General features: G+C 34.4%; 1 protein-coding gene across 2 annotated transcripts in view; it reads left to right on the top strand.

Moving 5' to 3' along the window:
• Nucleotides 1-7,750: 7,750 nt before the first annotated feature.
• The window catches only part of LOC145256183 (neo-calmodulin), a 257,149-nt gene continuing 241,172 nt past the window's right edge, over nucleotides 7,751-23,727 (top strand). The window contains exon 1 of one of the 2 annotated variants that reach the window (XM_080114771.1): nucleotides 7,751-8,518. In XM_080114771.1, the coding sequence (XP_079970897.1) occupies nucleotides 8,510-8,518 (9 nt within the window). In that variant the 5' untranslated portion in view covers nucleotides 7,751-8,509. The remainder of the gene's footprint in view (nucleotides 8,519-23,727) is intronic. The other variant, XM_080114772.1, reaches the window with a different exon arrangement.

The raw sequence follows: 23,727 nt of genomic DNA, 5'->3' as shown, positions 1-23,727 counted from the left end.
GCATCTTTCAAGGAGACTCACTATCACCACTATTGTTCATCATAGCCATGATGCCCTTGAACAGTAGTCTGAGAAAGTGCCAAGCCGGATACAAGTTCTCCAATACAGAGGAAAAAATGAACCACCTGATGTACATGGACGATCTGAAACTTTTTGCAAGGACCGAAAAGGAGCTAGAGACACTAATTAACACTACCAGAATCTTCAGCCAAGATATCTAAATGGAATTTGGAATGGAAAAGTGCGCACATCTAATTGTAAGAAAGGGAAAACTGGAAACGACATAAGGCATGGAACTACCCAACCAAAAAGAAATTAGGGAACTAGGGGAACAAGACGACCATAAATACTTAGTAATTCTGGAAGCGAACACGATCAGAGCAACAGAAATGAAAAAGAAAATTGGAAAGGAATACCTCAAGGGAACAAGAAAACTCCTGGAAACGAAATTATATAGCAGAAACCTAATAAAAGGTATAAATACATGGGCAGTGTCACTAGTGAGGTACTCTGGACCGTTTATAGGGTGGACAAAAGAACTGAGACAACTCGACCAGAAAACCAGGAAACTCATGCCTATGCATAATGCACTATACTCAAAGGACGATATTGACAGGCTCTACATGAAAAGGAAAGACGGCGGAAGAGGGCTGATCTGTATAGAAGACTGTATGAAGGACACGACAAAAGAACAAGAAAAATACATAATGCAAAACACTCAAAGGATAATTATGGCAGCGAAAGACACTGAAAAAAAACCAACAAAACAGAAAACAGAGAGACAAACGACAAAACGAGAAAAGAGAAATGGGAAGATAAACAACTCCAGGGAGGATTCATAAGAATGACAAAAGATGAGAATAAAGAAAACACCAGGACATGGATGCGAAAAGGACATATAAACCGAGAAACTGAATCTCTACTAACTGCAGCACAAGATAACTCGATAAGAACCAACCATATCAAAGCAAGAATCGATAAAATACAAGAAAACAGCAAATGCAGACTCTGTGGACAAAGAGACGAAACGATAAACCATATAGTAAGTGAATGCAGCAAACTGGCCCAAAAGGAATACAAAAACAGGCATGACCAAGTCGGGAGGGCAGTGCACTGGGAATTGTGCAAACAGCTGCATGTTGAGCGTACAGACAAATGGTACAAGCATAAACCCGCAACGGCACTTGAAAACGAGAACCACAAAATCCTATGGGACATGGACATACAGACGGACAAACTCATCCAAGCAAGAAGACCAGATGTCGTAATAATTTACAAGAAAGAAAAATCCTGTCAAATCGTAGACTTTGCTGTCCCAGCTGACCACAGGGTGGGTAAGAAAGAAAAGGAGAAACGAAGCAAATACACAGTGCTAGCCAGAGAGTTAAAAGGGATTTGGATGATGAAGAAAATCAAAATAGTACCGATAATAGTAGGAGCACTAGAAACAATTCCGAAAAACTTGGAAAAAAGAATGTTAGAAATTGGAATCAGAGGAATAACTGCGAAAGTACAACGACTAACGATAATGAAAACGACTGAAATATTAAGTAAACTCCTTGAATGCGGAGAATAATACAAGAAGACAATATAACGAATAAGCGTTACAGGGAATGAAGAATACCGAAGCTGCATATCTACAAGTTCTACACCCCCACCATGCATCCCCCCATAGTTTCATCACCGCTCCTCCCAATAAAAAAGTGACACCAAAGAGGTGAGAAGGGACAAGAAGGAATGAAAGGCCGAGGAGAGAGCGCTTGCCAGACCTCGGCTGGACAAGCGCAAAGAGAACTTGGACCTTGGGGAGGCTTAGTGCCACTCAAAGTCCAGTATAAACCAATGGACACTGCCGACGAGAAATCAATGGTAAGCGGCTGTTGCGATGATGCAAATTCATTTGCAAATGCTATCGAAGGAGGTGGAGAGAACTGGACGTCTGGAGAGACTTGTTGTCACTCAGCCTCCAGAGAACACCACAGGTTTCCAATCAGATCGTTTGTTGACTTGTGTGAAAGCTTCATGTGAGCCAATAACAATAAAATCTCAAAGTATATATGATTAATGTATATTCATGCTTCTACCCTAATTGTGATAATGAAGATAAAAAATAGAAGGCAATGAGAGATAAGCATGTTTGTGGTTGTGATATTTATAATTTATAATAATAATTTTTAATAGTAATTATATTGTTTATAATTGTAACAATAGTGGAAAGAACGTGTTTAAAATAAATTTAAAAAATCAAAATGTATAGAATAATGGGTTTCAAAAAATAGTTGGCAATAGATAAAATAAGGCAAGATATAAAATAAGGCAAGATATAAAATAAGTCTACATAATTGATCCGAAGGTATTAACCGATACATATATATGTTGATGCATGCATATAGATGTATATATGATGATTGCGAATTCTTGTCAGACGAGTGCCACTCCCTCAGTTACTGAACGTTGCAGTCTTGCCACTGACTTGCACACCCTCAAACAGACATGAGATAGATGACTATCATTGTTTTGGGTGAAATCAATAGCAACGGAACTTGTATGATCGTTTTCATGTAATTAACGAGACCTGCCTTGGACAACTATGCCCAGTCACACACCTCACAGATCCATGATTGGATGACAAGTGTGTGTGATTTCTACATACTCTCTTAAGCTCTGCTCGGTCTATCTTGGCCCCTGCAAAGTATTCTGCACCCTTGTATATCAGTGCCCTCCACTGCTTGCAATCAAACGTTAGGGACTCCCAACTGTCAACAGGAACCTGAAAGTTCTGCAAACTCTTCTTGATGTTATCATAAAAACGTTTCTTGGTCTTGTGCTGGGGTATTTTGCCAAGAAGAAGCTCACCATCAAACAACTGTTTTATAAGTCGACAGTTATCAAGCCGGACAAAGTGACCTACTCAACGTATCTGGTTCTTAATAACAATGATAGCAATACTGGTGGTTTTTTTCCTCTTTTTAAGACACGCGTATCATGAACAAAACTGTCCCACTTTAAACCAAAACTGTGTCTAAGGCAGTGCTGATTAAACCTCTCGAGCTGTTCCACCTGTGACGTTTTCAGAGGAATAGAGTAGAGATGGCAATACACGTGTAGTATACGGACATTTTAGTTGTAAGAGTTAGATCACCACCAGACCAGACTCTATCTTGTAACTTTTCAAATGCGTCTGATGCCTTGCTGATTCTCTGTCTTATTTCCGCATAAAGAGTGTCATCATTTGATAAAGTACTCCCAAGGTAGACAAAAAGATGTACGATTCAAGACACTTTCCATTGACGAACATATCAGGTTCCACATAAAAATCATCAGGAACGGAGGCATACATGACCTTTGTATTCTTAATACTGTCAGTCCGAAAAAGGTAGAAACATTCGTGAAGAGATCCATCACCAACTGCATATCTACTGGAGAGTGTGTTACTAGGTCAGCATCATCAGCATACAACAGCTCCCCAACAACCTCATCACGAAGTGCTTTGGCTTGGAATCTTCTAGGGTTGAACACTTTTCCGTCGTCCAGAATCTAATATACAATACATATAACATTCGCGAAAGCCATACACACATGCATAGCAGTCATATAGAGCAGTCAGAATGCTGCTGCTGACATATATACATGCGTGTACGCGCGTACATGCGCCCATATGTTTTTATTTATTTGGGGTAGATTCCAATAAAACTTTTTCAAGTTTATGTTAAATAACAGTGCATATTATTTACTTTTTAAATTTATAATGTACTTAGTGGTTGTGAGAGGTTCGAACTAGTCACAGTTAGCGATTTAAAAGTTATGATTAAGAGTGCTTTAATATAGTAGAGAAAACTATTGATTTCAATTAGCACGAAAAGTTAAAATTAAAGTTCAAAGTTTAGGCTGATTATATATATGCGTGAGTTTGGGTAAAGAAGGTATTGCAACATCTCAACCTTGTTAATGTAAATATATGTTGATTGCTCGCTTGAAAAAATATCATTGTAAAAAAATTGTCGAATAAACAGAAATAATTCAATTGAAAAAAATATTTTGTTCAAGGTGGTAAGATAATAAGAAAGCATAAATAAATGATAAAAACTTAAAAGGGAATACAAAATGAATTAGAAATTAAAGAAATTTTATGGATAACTAAGAATTAAAAAATAATTAAATAACTAAAGAATGAATTAAAACGTAAAAATATCCTGTTAATTAAGTTATAAAAGAAAGAACAAAAAGGGAAGAGATGGGTATATAAATAATAATAATAAGAAGAAGAAGAAGAAGAAGAAGAAGAAGAAGAAAAAGAAGAAGAAGAAGAAGAAGAAGAAGAAGAAGAATAGCAGCCCAAAACCTGAGAAGATGCATCAGGAAACAAACGTTCCAGATTGGATGACAAAAGGCAGAACCACACTGATACAGAAGGACAGAGAGAGGAACCGCCCTCAGCAACTATAGGCCTATCACGTGCTTACCCGCTATGTGGAAAATACTAACAACACAACGGAGGGAACAAATCTACCACTCCCTGAATAACCTAGGACTTCTTTTCGAGGAACACAAAAGGATGCCAAAAATGAAAAAGGGGCACACATAATCTGCTATAAATAGATTAAAAGATCCTAAAGTAGGTAAGAAAGAGGAGAAAGAATTTAGCCATGGCATGGATCGATTACAAAAATGCGTACGACAGCATCCCCCAAACTTGAATAATAGAATACTTAAAAATGTATAAAATACCAAGCAGGCTCATCAACGTGACAGGAAATGCAATGAAACATGGAGACTGGAACTGAAAGCTGATAGACAACACATAACAGAAATTAACATACAAAGAGGCATCTTCTAAGGAGATTCACTATCACCAATACTGTTCATCATAACCATGATGCCCCTAAACAATATACGAGAAAGTGGCAAGCCGGATACGGATTTTCTAATACAGAGGAAAAAACGAACCATCTGATGTACATGGACGATCTGAAACTTTTTGCAATGACCGAAAAGGAGCTAGAGACACTAATAAACACTACCAGGATCTTCAGCCAGGATATCTCAATGGAGTTTCGTATGGAAAATGCGCACTACTAGATATAAGAAAGGGAAAACTGGAGAGGCCAGAAGGCATAGAACTACCCAACCAAACGGAGATGAAGGCACTAGGGGAACAAGATGCCTATAAATACTTGTGGGTTCTAGAAGCAGACACAATCAAAACAACAAAAATGAAAGAGAGAACAGGAAAGAAGCACCTTAGAAGAACAAGAAAACTCCTGGGAACTGAATTATAGAGTAGAAACCTAATACAAAGTATAAATACGTGGGCAATATCACTAGTAAGATATCTGGACCGTTCATAGGGTGAACTAAACAAGAACTGAGACAGCTCGATCAGAAGACCAGGAATCTCATGACCATGCATAATGCTCTATGCCCAAAAGACAAATTTGACAGACTCTACGTGAAAAGGAAAGACGGCGGGAGAGAATTGGTTTGTATTGAAGACTGTGTGAATGACACACAAAAAGAATTAGAAAAATACATCATGCAAAATACTGAAAGGATAGTTATGACAGCAAGAGACTCGAAAAAAAACCCAACAAAATAGAGACAGAGGATAAAACGAGAAAAGAAAACTGGGAAGAGAAATAACTACACGGAAGATTCGTAAGGGTGACAAAAGCTAAGAATAACGAAAAGACCTTGGGCATGGATGCGAAAATGACACGTATCACGAGAAATTGTATCCCTCATAACTACAGCGCAAGATAACTCGATATGAACTAATCATATCAGAGAAAAGGTCTACAAAACATAATAAAACAACAAGTGCAGACTCTGTGGACAAAGAGACGAAACGATAAACCATACAGTAAGCGAATGCAGCAAATTGGTCCAAAATGTATACAAGAACACGAACACGCACGACCAAATGAGAAGGACTGTACACTGGGAAGTATGCAAACAACTGCATCTCGAATGCACAGACAAATTGTACAAGCTGAAACCGGCAACAGTACGGTAAAAAGAGAATCACAAAATCCCATAAGACATGGACATACAAACAGATAAATCAATCAAAGTAAGAAGACCAGATGTCGTAATAATTAACAAGAAAGAACAGTCCTGCAAAATCGTAGACTTTCTGTTCCAGCTGACCACGAGGTGAATATTAAATAAAAGGAGAAACGGAGCAAATACTAGCTAGCCAGAGAGCTGAAAGAAATATGGATGATGAAGACAATCAAGATAATACCTATAATAGTATGAACACTAGGACAATTGCGAAAAACTTTGAAAAGGGAATGGGAGTAATTGGAATCAGAGGAATGGTTGGAAAGATACAATGAATAACAATAATGAAAACAGCTGAAATATTAAGGAAAACCCTTGAATGCGGAGACTAATACATATGAGCCATATGTGCGGGCCAGACAAACTGCTACAGAGGCGAAAGATGAAGCGTTACATGGAAACAAGAACATTGAAGCTGCATATCAATAACTGCAACTATCCGATCGATTCCCCGATTGCGTCATCATCGAACCCCCACAAAGAGTAAGCGGCCGTTGCGATAATGCAAATTTATTTGCAAATGTTGTCGAAAGAGGTGAAGAGTACTGGAAATTTGAGGAGACTGGTTGTCACTCAGCTTCCAGAGAGCGCTACAGGTTGTTTTCAAGTAGATATCTTTGATGACCTGTGTGAAAGCTCCTTGTGAGCCAATAATAATAATGTTACAAGCACAAGCCAGCAGAAGTGCTTGAAAACGGAAGTCACTTGGGACCATGAAAACTGAAATTGCATAATCGTAAGGTAAACCCCCTTACGCCTCTGCACTCTCCATTTTTTAAATTTATTTTTTATTTTATTATTTTTTTTTCTTTGCGTCATCATAAACTGGTACACTAAATAAGGAGGGTCAAAGAGGATGGATAGACCGGCGAGAGAAATAACTGACCAGACCATCACTGGATGAGTGCGAAGAGGATTGGGGCCTACAGCATGTTTATTGCCAGTCAAATCCAAATGAAGTCCAACGGTCTCTACCAATGAGACATCAATAGTAGACGGCTATTGCGATAACAAAAATTAATTTGCAAATGTTATCGAAAGAGGTGGGGAGTCCTGACTATCTGAGGAGACGCAACAGACTGTTTTCTAATAGAATTCTTGGACGATGGCCTATGTGAAACATCTAGAAAGTAGTAGTAATAATAATAATAATAATAATAATAATAATAAGAAGAAGAAGAAGAAGAAGAAGAAGAAGAAGAAGAAGGAGAAGAAGAAGAAGAAGGAGAAGAAGAAAAGAGAGAAAGAAACAGAAAAAGAGCAGGACGTATGTTACTTTAACGATATAAGAGGAAAATAAATACAATTTAAGTTTTAAAATCTTAAATAGAAAATAAATCAAATGAAAAGTATGGATAGCTATAAAGGGTGAGGGAAAGAGAGAAGGAAAGAGAGAAAAAGAGAGATAAGATGTGAGTGTGGGACGGATGAGGATATTGGGGCATTTTTCGTTGACAGAGAAAGAAACGAGAGCACCTTCACGAAACCGGGTGCGATGGTGCGTCATTAGTCGAAGCCTAGGAGGAATTCGATGCACCAACAGCCAGAGAGAGAGAGAGAGAAAGAGAGACAGAGGGGGGTGTAGAAAGGGAGGAAAAGAGTTTCCCTTTTAAATGCAAACATACGACCCTACATATGTTTGTGGTGTGGGAGGTTGTGGGGAGACATGAAAAAAGAGGGGGCATTATAAGCTAAGGGGGGATATAGTCGTAGTAGTAAAATTAGTAGCAGTGGTAATATTAGTAGTTATTGTAACTGTAGTCGTAGTAGAAAACAACGCAGTAGTAGTAGTGGTTGTAGTAGAAGTAGTCATAAGCGGGCGAAACCTCGGCGTCTCTCTCTTTCTAGAGCGGAGGAACGCAGCGAAGAGGCGACTGGAAAGCACACAACTCGGATGCAGATCGGGACCTCATACGCACATACACGCACTGCAACGCACTCGCACAAGCAAGCATTGCACATACATACAAAGACCATCGAGTTGAGCACGCGCGTCCGACGCAACGGAGTTACCCAGGAGAGAACGAGGAAGCACAAGGCTAATATAGTGTATAAAGATACACACACGCACGCACACATCCAATCTCCGCTTTCTACTATCTGTAAATAAATACCTACGTATATATATATATATATATTTATATATATATATACATATATACATATAATAAATATATGTTTATACGAACCGGGCGTGTGCAACAACCAATTCATCCATTATTTTTCTTCGTTTCCACAGAAAAGGAAAACAAAATTAAAGAAATAAAAGTATTAAGAAAACAGGCACGCCTTTAAAATTAAAAAAAAAAAATACAATAAAAAATTTGAATATATATATTTGAATATATATATATATAACATATCTATGCATATATGTATATATATGTAAAGTAAAAAAGCGGGAACGTACAACATTAACAGCAAAGTATTCACGAATTCTTCCAACATGATGACAGTAAGTAAAATAATAATATCTGGCGGACGTGCACGGCGCTTATCAACCCCTTCCCCACATCCTTATTTTTCTTTGCTTTCATTTTAATTCTTCGCAATACTTATTCAATATGTATTAAATGTTTAAATTATGCAAAAAAAAAAAAATATTGTAAAATATTTATCTTTCAGTGTAATGGGTTAGGGTTTTCTATATAATAGTAGAAAGGCCCGGAGTTTCCTGCGATTGCATGGGGACCTGCGCCCTTTTGATTTTGACATTGTACGCTTTTTAATGTTTAAGTTTTGGGGTGGAGTCCGAGAACGTTCACATTATTAACTGAGTGGGAGGATGCCTAAATAAAGACATATTCACTAGTATAAATGCGAAAAATAGTAAATTTAGTAAAATATGAATTGAAATAAATGCGAAAAACATGAATTTGATTATCAGAACAGATTCTATACTTTGCGCCTTGGCAAAAGGCTTAGAAGAGATGGTTAAACATAAAAAATTCAATGGAACAAATCTCAGTAATTTATTCCCTCTTATTTGCCTTTTGGATAGCCGTAATGTGCAGTAGCTATTTTATTAGTACTTTCATCTCCGAGGTTCTTTTTCAGTAAAGAAGAAGTACTTCTAGACTGGGGCAGTTTTTACACTGGTATTCCTGTATGAAGAGCCTTATTATCCCCATCAAAAACTGACTGGATGTCTAATTCTGCCCACGTGGGGAGGAATATTAATAGAAACCTAATAGAGGAACAACCGGCATTTTCTAAGAATCAACGAGCACTTAAGTACATTCTAGTTTGATGCCTTGTTGTACCCTTATTAATATTTCTATTTATACTTTTATTAGTTTCTACGGTGATAAATGCTATTAAATTAAACCATCGTATTTTAATATATATATATATATATATATATATATATATATATAGAGAGAGAGAGAGAGAGAGAGAGAGAGAGAGAGAGAGAGAGAGAGAGAGAAGTGAATGAGCGAGAGAGACAGAGAAACAGACAGAGAGAAAGAGAGATTGTCAAATGCGACAGGAGAACAAAACATAATGTTTCACACCTCCTTAGATCAAAATGAAATATACTTCCCCAACTCCGTTTAGATAATGTACTTTATAAGAGTCTATCTTAAACTCTCTAGGCGTTCGTGGTACACAGATATTACAACTTAGATAGGAGCAAAGTGAATATCTCTTATGATACTACACTTCATATTTTCTGTTCTCAGTCAGTGAAAGAAAAATCCTTCTAAACTGGAGTAATTTTATTTTTGTCCAAATCCAGGATGTTCCATTCTAGAGAGCTGAATTTTGTACACTTTACAAACGGTCTTGTGTCTTACCTTGCCATCATGGGGAGGCAAGTAAATTGTGAAATTTTGTCAATTGATCGTATTTTTAAAAAGGTAAAAACGAGATTTTTTGTGATAATCACAGTAAAAAAATCAATTATATATATACATATATATATATATATATATATATATATATATATATATATATATATATATATATATGGGGGGTAAATAGCAATATTCGGCAAAAAACAAATAGATTAGAGAGGGTTACAAACCGTCGCACACGTTCGCCTAATGTATGATTGTATTTTCTAGAAGAGAAAATATATTTCCAAATGCGTATTTTCTTTTTACTTTTTGGTTTCATTGATTCTTTTGGATTTTTCTGTTAAATAATGTTGATTGTACATTATATCATAATCATCATTATTAAGTACAACAGAACAACAGGTCATAACACCCCACCGGCCTCTTTTGTGGTTCAGTTATTGTTGAATTATTTTAAAATATTACTTCAAAAAATACTTAACCATTAGATGACCATTGCCTTTTAAGAGCTACCAACCTGCTGTAACGCTGGAACTCGAAGACGGGTTGGTTTAAAATTGCTGTATGTTTTTAATTTATATCACTGACCATGTTGCAATAAATACCAGTTTCATTTTGTAAGAAACTAATCTCTCACATTGCAAAGTTCTGTTTCATGTAGCCGGTTTAATTAATGAGCTTTATTTTACCTGTAACATTTAGTTTATCCTGTGGATTCTTAATGTTTTATTCATTAATGAAGTTTTATTTCATATAATCTTCTTGTTTTTCTTTATATGTATCTGTGTGTGTATATGTGTCTGTATGTATATGTATATATACATATAAGTATATGTATATGTATGCATATTATATGTATATAAATATGCATATAAATGCATATTTATATATATATGCATAAATATATGTATGTGTGTATATATATAGATACATTTGCATAATCGTTTCTATATTATCTATATTTATAAAAGGCATGTGCTGAATATCGGACATATAAGTAATTTTATAAAATGATATGGTTAGTGACTATTTCACGCCTAATGTTTAGGAAAACACAAGGCAAGTACTTGGCGTTCTGGCAAGATCACAGTGTAGTATCTGTTCTGATACTACACGTCATCTTTTCTGTCCTCGGTCAGTGTACGAAATCCTCCATGACTGATACAATTTGTTTTTATTCCTATCCAGAATGCCCCTTTTGTGGCGCTGGATTCCCCACATAAATGACGGACCTTGTGTCAAACTCTGCCCTTGTGGGGAGATTAGTAAATGCGGAACACGAAGCTAGTACTTCATTGACAGTTATCGTACGGTTGATTCTAATCCAAAAGGGCGGATGCTCTTTCAGATTATTTACAATAAGATAACTGCAACAATTTTCCACAGGATAAGCTAAATTTGTATTACTGATATATATATATATATATATATATATATATATATATATATATATATATATATATATATATATGTGTGTGTGTGTGTGTGTGTGTGTGTGTGTATTTATACACACACACATACATATATATATATATATATATATATATATATATATTATATTTTCACTCCAAACAAGGCACATTTCCACTTTGATGTAGGGGGCTACTATCAGGGACATAAGCTACAGGAGTGCGATGTGGGGAGTTGGGCAGCAAAATGTCGGTTCACATTACACTTGAACTTCTGCATGTCAGTACAGTTGGGGAAGCTGGAACCCGGAAGGGAATTCCAAAGTCTAGAGGTTCTGGGGAAGAAACTACTGGAGTAGAAGGCTCTCTAACATCTAGGGATCTCTACTGTAAAGGGGTGAGATTTAGCTGCGTGCCGGGTTTGTCGGGGGTATTTACGTCGAGGTGGTACAAGTGCTTGCAGTTCCTCGGAACAATCATCGTTAAAGTAGTTGTATAACAGGCAGAGGGATGCTACATTTCGTCGATTGGACAGAGGCTGAAGCGTAGATTACAGTCCAGGACCTATCAGATTGGCGACTCTCTTTTGAACCTTGTCTAGGAGCGAGAGACTAGTAGCAGATGCACCAGTCCAAATATGACAACAATACTCCATACATGGGCGAATATTGACCTTATAGAGGTACGGGATACTTTCGGGCGTTAGTAGCTTTCTAGCACGGTAGAGAGAACCTAGCTTCTTCGCAGCGGTCCTGGCAATGCTCTCAATGTAATCGTTCTAACTCATGTTTCCTGTGAACGTTAGGCCGAGAGTTTAAAAGATGTACTTTCAGATAAAAGGTATTTGGTCATTGCTATTGATGGTAGAAAGGTTGTCTTGCAATTATTGAAGTAAACAAGTTTAGTCTTGGCAGTATTGAATGTGACCATCCATTTTTGACCCCATTCCACTACAGACTGGAGAGCATCCTCCAGTGTTTCCGCTATTTCTTTTGATATGTGTTCATTTGTTTTCCTGACGTGTCTGTTATAGAGCGTGGTGTCATCAGCATATATACCATCTCACATACAATTTTGTCAGGGAGGCCATTTACGAATATTAGAAATAATAGGGGTCCAAGGATATACCTTTGAGGCACTCCCGCATTTATATAATATTGTTTAGATGTACGACCGTCGAGGACAACCTGGATTTTTCTCTTATCTAAGAAGGGTTTAATCATGTTAAGTATTCTTCCAGTGATACCGTATGATCTGATTTTCCTGAGAAGACCTTCATACCATAGCCTGTCAAAAGCTTTAGATATATATAGAGCTACCGCTCTACCCTCCCCAGATTTGCCCATTGAATGGTATATACGTTCAGAGACTACAGTTATGATGTCTGCTGTGGAACGGGTTTGCCTAAATCCATATTGTTAGTCGGTCAGAAATTTAGCATCTGTAAATTGATGGACTAGAGCATGGTTAATTTTGGACTCAAATATTTTGGTGAAAAGTGGGAGGAGGCTAATGGGGCGATAATTTATTGGGTCAGTTCTTTCGCCAGAATTCTTGAAAACTGGTACCACAGAAGCAGTTTTCCAGCAGGCAAGAAAGCAAGATCCATTAAGGCATTTGTTGTAAAGTTTGGAGAGAACTGGGGCTAATTCGGCGGATCACTTTTTAATAGCACAGCCGGGATGAGATCAGGTCCACATGCTTTTGAAGTGTCAAGATTTTTTTATGATATCATACCGGGCCCTGGTAGCTACTCTAAAACTTTGATATTGTTGTCCTCGAGGCATTTCTTAGTCAGATTAGCTGAATGCTTTGGGTCATTATCTTGCATAAAACACCAACATAGACTAAATGACAGCTCTCTACCATAGTCCTTCAGGTTTTCATTCAGGAATTTAACATAATCCTCCTTTTTAATGATGCCTGGGACCTTAGCAAGTCGTCTTGGTCTAGTGACAGCAAAACATCCCCAAAACATCAAATAGCCTCCGCCGTGCTTCACAGTTGGTATGGTGTTCTTAGGCAATAAGGCTTCGCCAGATTTCCCGTAAACAGAAGAAACACTATTATGGTCGATTATCTCAAATTTCTTTTCATCGGACCATATAACATATGTCCAGAAGCTGCATCTTTATGAATATGGTGCTTTGCGAACTCTAGCCTTGCTTTCAGATTCACAGGTTTCAATAAGGGAATCTTCCTTGGACGATATGTTTCAGATCAACTCTCTTCAAAACTGTGTGTCGAGACACGTTCACTCCAGAGCTTCTCTGTTCCTCTCCAATCACTTCTGCAGTGATTCTTTGGTTTTGGTTGACATGTCGAACTATTTTCGCTCTGCTCTCGCGGACAGTAGCCTTTTTCTTCCCCGACCTTCCAAATTCATAACGTGATCTTGTGATTTAAACTTCTTTACAATGGCTCGAACGGTGATTTTTGAGAAGGTTTAGCTTTTTAGAAATCTTATCATGGGCCTCTCCTTTGGAGTGACACGCTATCAAACGCTTCCTGAGGTCTCAGCTGTGTTCCTTAGTCTTAACCATAACCAAAATCTCTTGATTTCAGTTATTTCAAAGTAAACGCTGTCTAAAAGTATCAGAAAAAAAATTTAAAAACTAACATTAAATAAGCATAATAAGGCTACAAAAATGTAACGAACCATGTCAAAGATGAAATTGGTTGTAATTATACTGGTAATAGATGAAAATAATAAGCCTGCCAATAATTTTCGAGACGGTAATTTAGAAATTTCGTTTGTAATTTATTTAGTATTAAATTTTTTGGAAATCCAATTGTTGCATCGGAAAGAACAGTTCAACATGAACACATAATATTGCATATGATAACCTCCGATTTTGACCATTTTATGACATTTTATTTAAAAAATGTGATTTTTATTGGACCGTGCCAATAAATATGATCATGACTTTATATATATACATATATGTATGCACATATATATATATATAGATATATATATATAAAACAGTTTGCATATATATATATATATATATATATATATATATATATATATATATATATACGTACATAAAAATACATATGAATGTATATGTTTCTGTGGAATAGGTTTTCGGTTAGTAATTTACAAAAATTGGTGGTGGTCTCTACTGATAATGCTTAGATAAATATCTACAAACGTAACAAAACAACTTAATATCAGCCTTTAAATTTCACTCACTATGTTTTTCCTGGAAGGGAAATGACACAGAAGCAGAGCTGCATCAATTAACTCCTGAAAATGTGCATTGAGAATACTGATGGTTATTTAAAAAAAAAGGGGGGGTCGTAGAAAAGGTCGCTTGTTTTAATGGTACCATTCATACCTTCGTAGCTTTTCAGCCTTTCTAGGTAAAATAAGTATGCTTTACTTTTTAAACAATCCGCGCGCACACACATACACATACAATATATATATATATATATATATATATATATATATATATATATATATATACTTCTGTGTCACGTGTTTGTATGGCAGTGAAAATCATCCACTAATTTCTGCATTTTCAAACTTACTAACTTTAGAAACACATTGCCAACGAAATATCTTGTGGATAATATATATATATGTGTGTGTGTGTGTGTGTGTGTGTGTGTGTGTGTGTGTGTGTGTGTGTGTGTGTGTATGTGTGTGTGTGTTTGGGTATATGTGTGTAAATATTGTAAGTTAATACATAATTTACTTTAATACATTATACTTCATCTTACGTTTATTAAAGTCTATAACTCAGTCGCTAATACGGATTGTGTGGCTTATGTTTTAATTTCGAAGATCGATTTTTTGAACTAAGGTCTTAATCCAATTCGTAAATTACATGACACTCTAGAACAACTTTTGTTAAATTTGTTTTCTATATAAGACATGAGATATGCCAAGGTTCAATTTTATCTCTCAAACATTAAGTTAGAAAAAATGTTGCGAACATAAATTCCTCCTCGACCATTTTTTTTATATGTTATAGTACATGCTTTCTTTTGTTTTGTTTTTTTAGGGGGGGTATTTTGGTCTGATTGAATTTCAGGAAAAAATTGATCTAGTCTCAAGTTGTTTCGAGTTTTGTGTTGTTACTTGAGCGAACATCACCTGGAGTAGGTACACCATTTCTCGTAAAGCCATTGTGGGTAAACTTTATTGACGAGATCCTATTTAAACTTCGAATATTATGTGATTTTGAATATTAAGTCAGGTTTATTTCCGGAGAAAAATACACACACACACACACACACACACACGCATATATATATATATATATATATATATATATATATATATATATAATTATCAATGTATGCTTTTATCGTAGTAAACTATTATTTTTTCTGCTTAAACCTATGAATTACTTCACAATCAATGTAAAGTAAGAAATGGTTAATTATAAAATCGTAAAAATTATTGGTGTTTATATTATTTTTAAATTTTCGGAACATCGTCTGTTCTTTTCTGGTAATAAAAATAATTATTGATGACTATAACAGTTTTATTTAGTTTTTACAGAAGAGTAACCGCATATTAAGACTCGGAAGTCACTCGAGGATAAAGATTAATGTGTGTAATGTAGTCATTGGGAGAGTTGCGTAATAATCGTTTGTAGAAGTTATTTGGTAAAATTGGATCATTTACGGGGACAGCTGAACAAGAACTTGTTTACTTTAGACTTAAATATTGTGATATTGTATACTGTGGAACAGAGTTTCACAGGTAGACAGTTCTAGGGAAGAAACTTTGTTCATGGAATCCATGTTTGGGTTTAGGCAGCGATAGAGAGATTGGGCAATAATGGATCTAAGATATAAGATTTTTTCTTATCATTTACTGCACATTTTTAACTATAAATAATGTTTATAATAAAAGATCCTTCATGGGGCTTTTGTGTTTCCATGTGCACAGTGTATTTAGTTAATTAAATAGTGTACGTAACAATTGCATCGAGCATTTTTGTATTTCATCCAGATTATTCAAGTTACACGTGTAATTAATGCTCTGGTTACTATTAAATACAATTACTTCGATCCTATTTATAATGAGATTGTTCCAGGTCAGAAATGTTGTGACTAATACTATGCACTAAATATTGTCTAATTATGTGCTAGCTGTGTACAGCGTTTAGTGGTTTTGAACTAAGTGGGCTTAGTGTCCATTGAATCGTAAAATGAAAAACAATTTTGTTTACATTATTAAGATTTTAGACATTTTATAAAACGTAATACATAACATTACATTGAATATTTCCTCTATTTTATTATAAAGGAAATGTCAGAAACATTCAGGTGTGTGTGTGTGTGTGTGTATATGTGTGCGTGTGTGTGTGTGTGTGTGTGTATTAGGGGAGTGTGTATTTCCATCCCTTCATGCAAACTTTAGCGAGTAAAGCACGTGTCTTGCACCGTTTCAAGTTTAGGTGACTAGCATTTGCTTGATAACTTCACTTAAACAACACCTGAAATTTACTCCAGCGCATTAAATTAAACCGCTAAAACCTTTAAATTTATAATAAATAATTAATTTTGCATTTTCTTTTATTAAGTCACGCGAAACTGATATTAATAATTTATACATGGAATATCAGATTACTGATATAATTCTATGATTTTAATCAACATTTTAGATATTTATCTTGAGAAACAACAATGGTCCAACACAGATGAGGCATACTATTTTTCGTATTTCAACGAACGTAGTACATTAGTGTGCATATATATTGAATTTAACATTAGTGTGCATATATATTGAATTTAACATTAGTGTGCATATATATTTAATTTAACATATGGAAAAATATGTCAACGCAATACGCTGTAAATTTCATATATCAGAATTTTTATACAGATCTGGTCAAAATTGTATATAAATGGTTTGATATAATATACAATAAATTAGATGTATGTGTGTATGTGTATGGAGCATTATTCGTGGTGTCTAAATCATAAAAAATGTATTTTTTCTAAATTTTTTCAATAGTTAAAACATGTTTTTTTCATCAGATATAATTAGAGCAAAATAAGATGGCTATTTATTTTCCAGGTTTTCTCTTTTCCTTTATATATATATATATATATATATATATATATATATATATATATATATATATATTTCTACATATAAGTATATATGTATATATATATATGTATATATACATATATATATATGTATATATACATATATATAGGTGTGTATATATATATATATATATATATTGTAGAATGCTAGCGTTATCTTTACTAAATGTGAGGGGGTGAAAATGAATTAAACAAGATATGTTAATCTACTACGCCTAAAAAATCGATTATATTTGGCAAGATTTTACATAGATTACGATCGTTCGAATATGAGAACCATATTTTCTTGTGTCTTTATAATATGGTTGTCCATCACACACACACATACTCTCGAAAAGGATCATTATATTGTGCAGATCTTCGTTAGTGTTAACGTCAAAGTCCCTATAATTTTTATAGAGGAAAGCTTGCGCAATGCTTTCAATGCCTTTCACTCAGCCTTAAAATGAGCGACGTCTAAAATCCATTCGCTTGTTCATAAGGCATTTAGAAACAGAAATATAACAAATTTAAAAAACGAAGGAGAGTGTTCTCTTGAAATATACGTCACTGAAAGAATTTAAACATTTCATCTCATTATCGGTTGTTGGATTTTCAGTATCTACACCAGTGATGTGGAAGCGTGCCTGCATGTCATGATCAAATTAAACAGTTTGATGAATTATGGGATTAAAAATAGGTCAGGGTGCTACTTTATTAAGAGTAAGAAATCTGTCGTCGCGGCAACCAATTAAAGTGCTACGGTTGTTCGATGACCCTTCTTGAATTTGCTGGGGATAACAATAATACCCATTGCTCCATAACTATACCTAACAACCGATCTGGCATAATAAGTCTTTTGACCACAGAAACTTTGTACAAGAATCTCAAGAAGGCTTACACCTCGATAATTTTCACCAGCTTTGCTGATTTTTTCTTCCTTGTATGGTATGCACATTATCGTATCTTTCCAATACTAAGACATACAATATCATTATTAGATTGAAACACGATTGTATGTTTGTAACGTTCTACCATATACATTAGAAGTATTATTAAATATGAGTTCTCATAAGATTCTTACCTATTTTTCGCTCACTTGAAAGAACGGTAGTATTACATATAGTCAGAGTTAAAATTAGTATTTTAATATAACTAATACTCTCCACTTATGTCGAACATAATTGCAAATTACTTTGCTTTCTTTCTACAACAGTTTACCAATGTAGTTTTGTCAGTAATGGCATGTGTGTTTTCGTGCAATTTAAATGGCAATCGGCAGAATCATGATTCCTGTACATTTCATACTCTTTCAGCAATGACAAGTCTTTTCATCGTCTTAGACCATTAAGGTCCATTTCATTTTGTACTGCCATGTTTTTTTTTATGACGGGGACTAAGTAATGTGTTTTTATTTTCTATAGATATCCAGCCTGATATTGTCAGTTACGAAGCACATTCCAAATGTAATGCCTCCTATTTTTATTCTGCTTAAATTAATCAGAAAATAACATTGTCATGGGGACTAAACTTATCCATTTATGACCTAAAAGAAAGTAAACCTTGTCATGGATGTACGTGGAAAGTAGAGATATGCCAATGACTGCAGCAAACATTAATCGGTCAACATTCATCGGCACCTGTTGAACGTTTACGAAGCCGGTGCAGTTGATTTCAGAGACGTGAGTGATAAAGCATCCCCGCATTTTTATGACTGGGACATTAAAAAAGGGTAAACGTGCATTGAAAATGATGTGGTGACTTTGTATGAAAGATAAATTCTGGAACACAAAATGGCGCTCATTTATATCGTACTACTCCCGTATTTGTAGTGTTTCAACGTTTTAGTGTCTGATATTAAAATAGGAAGCCTTACTTCTCGAACAACCTTCGTATTTGGCTTCATGTACCGTTTTTGCCATAATTCTTTTCGTGTTGCATGTCGTTAATCAGTGTCACCAATCGAGAGTTTTTACCAGAGACGTAGTTTGCATTGTATAAATCTTTTCTTTCATTCTAAATTCACTTACTTTGATACTGAAATTTGGAAAAATTGTTCTTGTTGCAACTATGGCTATAGGTATTATTGTGGTTTTCGTCGTCTTCCATATGTCGAACTTTTTCCCTGAGTGTTGCGCATTTGCTTAAGGGATGGAGTATTTATGTATATGCATACACCGTGACATATAAAAGCATTCAGGTCCCTTGTACGAAAATGCATAATTTTCTAATGCACTTGCCTTACAATCCTATATGTTGAAAATTATCAACTGCCAAAATTATTTCATTTGTTTACACGAGAAGCTTTCCAGTTTTGATGCTGGACAGTCAGCGATTTCATACTCACAAACTAGGATGACATATATATATATATACATATATATATACACATATATATATATATATATATATATATCGCAAAAAAAATTAATTAAAAAAATACTGATAACTTTGTTCATCAAATTCCGTCTGTGTTTGTTTACAATATCACGTCAGTTGATATTTAGGCTTGACGATGAATACCCTAGAAAAATTTACCTCTGATTAATTCTTAGTTTTAAAATATGCAAACGAAGAAATATTTGCAGCGATTTTAACTGGTGCCCTTTCTTTGATAGTAAATATAACTCATTAATAAGAAAAGAATAAAATAATATGGTGAGATACACTCGAGTTTGAACAGGGGATCATTCGATCTGTTGTAGAATGCTCTACCACTGAGCTATATTTCCAGATGAAAATAAGAAGCAATGGTTTGCTACGATTTTATTATTTTACTTAGCCAGTGTAATGTAAACTATTTCCCTATACTTTGTATTTGTTTATGACAAGGAAATACTATTTTTAGGCTCGGATTTCTTCGATTTTCGAAAATAATTTTCTGAGATTTTATTATTTCCTTTAGTCTGTGTAACGTAAAATATTCCAGTGTAAAAATATTTTTATTGGATATAGAAACCGAAACAAAACTTCGTCATAAATGTTTACGTTCAGATATTGTTTGCACAATTTTATATGTGTTATTGAAGAGAACATAATTGTGCACTTATCTTTACAAGGATTCAATTCACATCATTTAGATTATATTTTTATACATGATCTCTTACCGTCATATACCTTATAAGACATGCATCGCATTTTCACCTTCATTGTAACTTATTATATTACATCTAGTCGTGATTGGACGAACACCTATAGCATAACTTATTTTTCATTTATTTGACATGGAAAAAGGCACGCTAATGCGTATTTAACATGTTAATTGACCCGTCTTCATCGATGAAAACTGTTTCATACAGTAATTAAGATTTTTAAATTCAAGAAGACGTCCGTATTGCGACATAAAAGATATTAAAGAAAATAGAATTGTTAAATTAGCCAATCAATTTATTTCTGTTTATTTATTCATGTGATTTATTTTAATTTATTATTTATTAGATAATATTATAAGGTGAAGTTAGCGATAGTTAAGTAGTGTTAAGTAGTTTTTCGGAACAAAAACGATGGTCGAATACTGATTAACAAACCCGACTGATTAACTAACCCGACGGTCAATATTAACGTTATCTTCATATGCTTATATTTTCTATTAAATACTAAATTGTCTTTGCTCAAAAGCGCTATACATGGAATGCTTTCTAAGGTTTATGTTTATATATTCAAATAAGCGCTGTCCCTTTAGAGAATAGGATTGGACGCCTCTTCAATTTCTCTTGTTGTTTTTATGTTTCAAATTGTTGTCTTGATTTTCTCATCATGTACTGAATATTTTTTTAATGAAACCTACATAAATGTGTTTCTTATTTCATTCTAAACACGTTTCTGCGTTATAGAATTCAAAAATATTGGATTTGAAGAAATTATTTAAAAGTATTGTTTGGTAATTTGAAGCTTAAAACATTATACACATTGATATCGACGCATAATGACAGTTGAAAGAGAAATATATATGAAGAAAAAAAAGAGTTAGAGAAACGTATATACCAACAGAGAGTGAAAGAATTATACTAATACTAAAATTGTGTGTCTGCTTGTAACGATGTTTTTTTTCCTATTATTTGAGGACACGTTTTTATATCTAATAAAACAACTGGGACTATAAACTTGGTTTATTAGTGTTCTGCTACCATTCTTGTTCAAAGCATGCTTTGTGAAAAAATGCAGCATTTCTGGAACGTCTATATCTAAAACTTATGACTCGAAAGTTTTAAATTATTATATTTATAATTATCATTAATTTTATTAGTGATGCTGTTATCATTATTACCATTACTATTATTCAATTATATGTTTGCATTTATTTCATTTATTTATTTTATATGTTGTTATTTGAAGGTAAAAATTATTTTATGTATGCATACGTTTAATAGTTTAATTCTTACAGTGTTATCAATTTTAGCATTCTATAAACTTTAGGATGGATAATTTCTCATTGAAGTATAGTATACACAGGTCGTCTTAGTTCCTACATGTGATGGCTTGCCGTACTATTTTTCACTCACGTATCAATGGGTGTCTATTGTCATTGAGCTCCGAGTAATTGTTCGTTAATGTGTTTTTATTCGGCGTTTTTTTTTATTTGTAAGGTATTCTGTAGTCGGGATGTTAGCTTTTAAAATCTAGGGAGATCATAGCTGCGTAATATGTCTTCTCATTCAGGTTTTGGCTATAAACGATTCTTTTAGTTACGAATTTATTTTGTAATGGACATAGAGTCAAAGTTCTACAGCTACACCTTTTTCTGCTCATTGTTAGTTGTATTAGTTTTATTAGGATTTGTTTCATTACAAGTTTCCATGATTATATTTTTGGGCATTGTGATATTTTTTATTATTTTTTTATGTTGGTAACTTTTATAACTAATTTCGTTATTATTTATTTATCTTTACTGAAAAATTTAATAGTTTAAGAATTTGTGCTTTATTATCATTTCTAAGTTTTCGCAGTTTTAGATTGTTTTTATTAAAGATTTTGTGTAAGTGGTTTGTTACGGCAGAGTGTTTTTCAATGGGGTTTAGGACTTTTTACTGAGATTGTTTTTTAGCATTTGGTTATAGGGTAGTGTATATCAAATTTTATTTTATTTTTCGTCTATTGTTAGTCTTATTATGCCTATTATTTTCCTTTTTGTGTGTGATTTTGATATTACGATTCGCACAATTCTTTTAGATGTGTTGTAGATAGTGCTTGATTTCTTAAATAAATTTACGTAGCCATATTTTTTTGCTAATTTTACTCCCTGTTTGGAATTTGCTTTATGATTGGGGGATGGTTAAGGTTTTGGAGTACGCATTTTGGCTACGATAAATGACTATACATATAACAAAGAATCTGGTTGACTAACAAGCAAATTCAGCATAATGGGAATAGATAAAAACACACAGCAACACCGTTTCCATGCAATAGCCTGACGAATCCTCACGGAAAAGAAAAGAGGAATATATATATATATATATGATATCAGGTGCCAACAAAATATAGAACTTCACATCGTAACCTGAAAACCCCGTATCCTGGGGCCAATGTATCTTGAAGTTCTGGACGGTCTGGTTTCCATCCTGGCTTGAGGTAGTTGCCTGCCTAGCCGCACTGCTGAGCTGTGATGCAGCGAAACAGTACTCTATGTGGATGACTTTATATATATATATATATACATATATATATATATATATATATATATATATATATATATATATATATATACACGGCATAATCACGTTAACAACGGTTCTCGTCAGATCACCGAAGTTAAGCAATGTTGAACCTGGCTAGTACCAGATGGATCACCATTTGGGATCTCTAGGCGTTGTATGTGTTTTCCCCTTATCTCGACATTGTTTCCACTTGTCCTGAACCTCCACTTGCCACTGGTATTAAATAATGTCGACTCAGGAGAATTGTGGTTGAGGATTGCGCAACTTATGTCACAAAAATTTCACGCGCAGGCACCCTAACAGTGGGTATCCATAGTTTGTCAAGACTAGAGGAAGCTATATATATATGTGTGTGTATATATATGTATATATATATGTATGTATATATATATGTATATATATATGTATGCATATATATTATGTATATATATATATTATATATATATTATATATATATAATATATATATATTATATTATATATATATATATGTCAAAACATCGTTAAACTCATGACTCACGCAGCAGCCGCCAATAGCGTAGTGGTTAGGAGCCTTGACTGTCGTACAGACGGTCGGGTGTCAATCCTGTCTAGCCGCACTGATGAGCTGAGAAAGAGCAAAACTGTACTGTATGTGGGTGACTATATATATGTATATAGATATAGATATATATGCGTGAGTGTGTGTGTGTGTGTAAAAGTCAATATGAATAGTGCATTGCTTAAATCTTGTAGTCATCTA

This window comes from Euprymna scolopes, chromosome 32 (genome assembly GCF_053919585.1).
Source record: "Euprymna scolopes isolate OS-2025 chromosome 32, ASM5391958v1, whole genome shotgun sequence".
Taxonomy (NCBI): Eukaryota; Metazoa; Mollusca; class Cephalopoda; order Sepiida; family Sepiolidae; genus Euprymna; species Euprymna scolopes.
Note: the sequence above shows the minus strand (reverse complement) of the source record. Positions and strands in the feature narration are given on the sequence as shown.